The sequence below is a fragment of the Colobus angolensis genome, unplaced genomic scaffold (genome assembly GCF_000951035.1).
Source record: "Colobus angolensis palliatus isolate OR3802 unplaced genomic scaffold, Cang.pa_1.0 Scaffold677, whole genome shotgun sequence".
Classification (NCBI taxonomy): Eukaryota; Metazoa; Chordata; class Mammalia; order Primates; family Cercopithecidae; genus Colobus; species Colobus angolensis.
Window position 1 is genome coordinate 86,071 of NW_012120454.1, and position 937 is coordinate 87,007.

Consider the following 937-nt stretch of genomic DNA (forward strand, 5'->3'; position numbering starts at 1 on the left):
AGAGAGAAAAGAGAAAAAAGAAAGGAAGGAAGGAGAGAAGAGAAGGAAAGAAGGGAGTAAGGCAGGGAGGGAAAGAGAGAAAGAGAAGAAAGGAAGGAAGAAGGAAAGAAAGGAAGGAAAGGAAAGAGGAAGGAAGGAAAGAAAGAAAATAAAAGAGAAAAAAGGAAGGAAGGAGAGAAGAAGAGAAGGAAAGAAGGGAGTAAGGCAGGGAGGGAAAGAAAGAGAGAAAGAAGGAAGGAAGGAAGAAGGAAAGGAAAGAAAGGAAAGAAAAGGAAGGAAGGAGAGAAGAAGAGAGGGAAAGAAGGGAGTAAGGCAAGGAGGGAAAGAAAGAAAGAGAAGGAAGGAAGGAAGGAAGACAGACAGGACAGACACAGGGAGGGAAAGAGGGAGAGAGGGAGGGAACAGACAGAAAGAACAGACACACAATGAACATTTTTCTCACTGTTCTCCGGGAAGAGGATCCACGTGGAGAACGGGGGACTGGCCACTCGGACGGTGTAATTGGTCACTTCACATACGGAAATGGCTCCAAACTGGCAATAGCTATTGTTCACTGCCTGAGAGAGACACAGAAATGTGTCGGCTGCGGCGAGACCATGCTGAATTCGACGCTAAGGATGTTCGCGTGTTTTCTGAGGTCGAATTTCGTTCTTGTCGCCCAGCCTGGAGTGCGGTGGCGCGATCTCGGCTCACGGCAGCCTCCGCCTCCCGGGTTCAAGCGATTCTCCTGCCCCAGGCTCCCGAGTAGCTGGGAATTACGGGCATGAGCCACCACGCCCGGCTAATTTTCCTATTTTTAGTAGAGACGGCTTTTCACCATGTTGGTCAGACTGGTCTCGAACTCCTGGCCTCAGGTGATCCACCCGCCTCAGCTTCCCAAAGTGCTGGCATGACAGGTGCCCGCCACCATGCCCGGCTAATTTTCGTATTTTTAGTG

The 937-nt window shown here is 50.1% G+C and overlaps 1 protein-coding gene across 1 annotated transcript in view; it reads right to left on the reverse strand.

Moving 5' to 3' along the window:
- Positions 1 to 583, reverse strand: part of LOC105500637 (interleukin-3 receptor subunit alpha-like) — a gene marked incomplete at its 5' end in the record, with an annotated part of 8,233 nt that extends 7,650 nt beyond the window's left edge. Inside the window, one exon of the mRNA XM_011926221.1 lies at positions 443 to 583. Within this exon, the coding sequence (XP_011781611.1) occupies positions 443 to 583 (141 nt within the window). The remainder of the gene's footprint in view (positions 1 to 442) is intronic.
- Between the last annotated feature and the right edge of the window lie 354 nt (positions 584 to 937).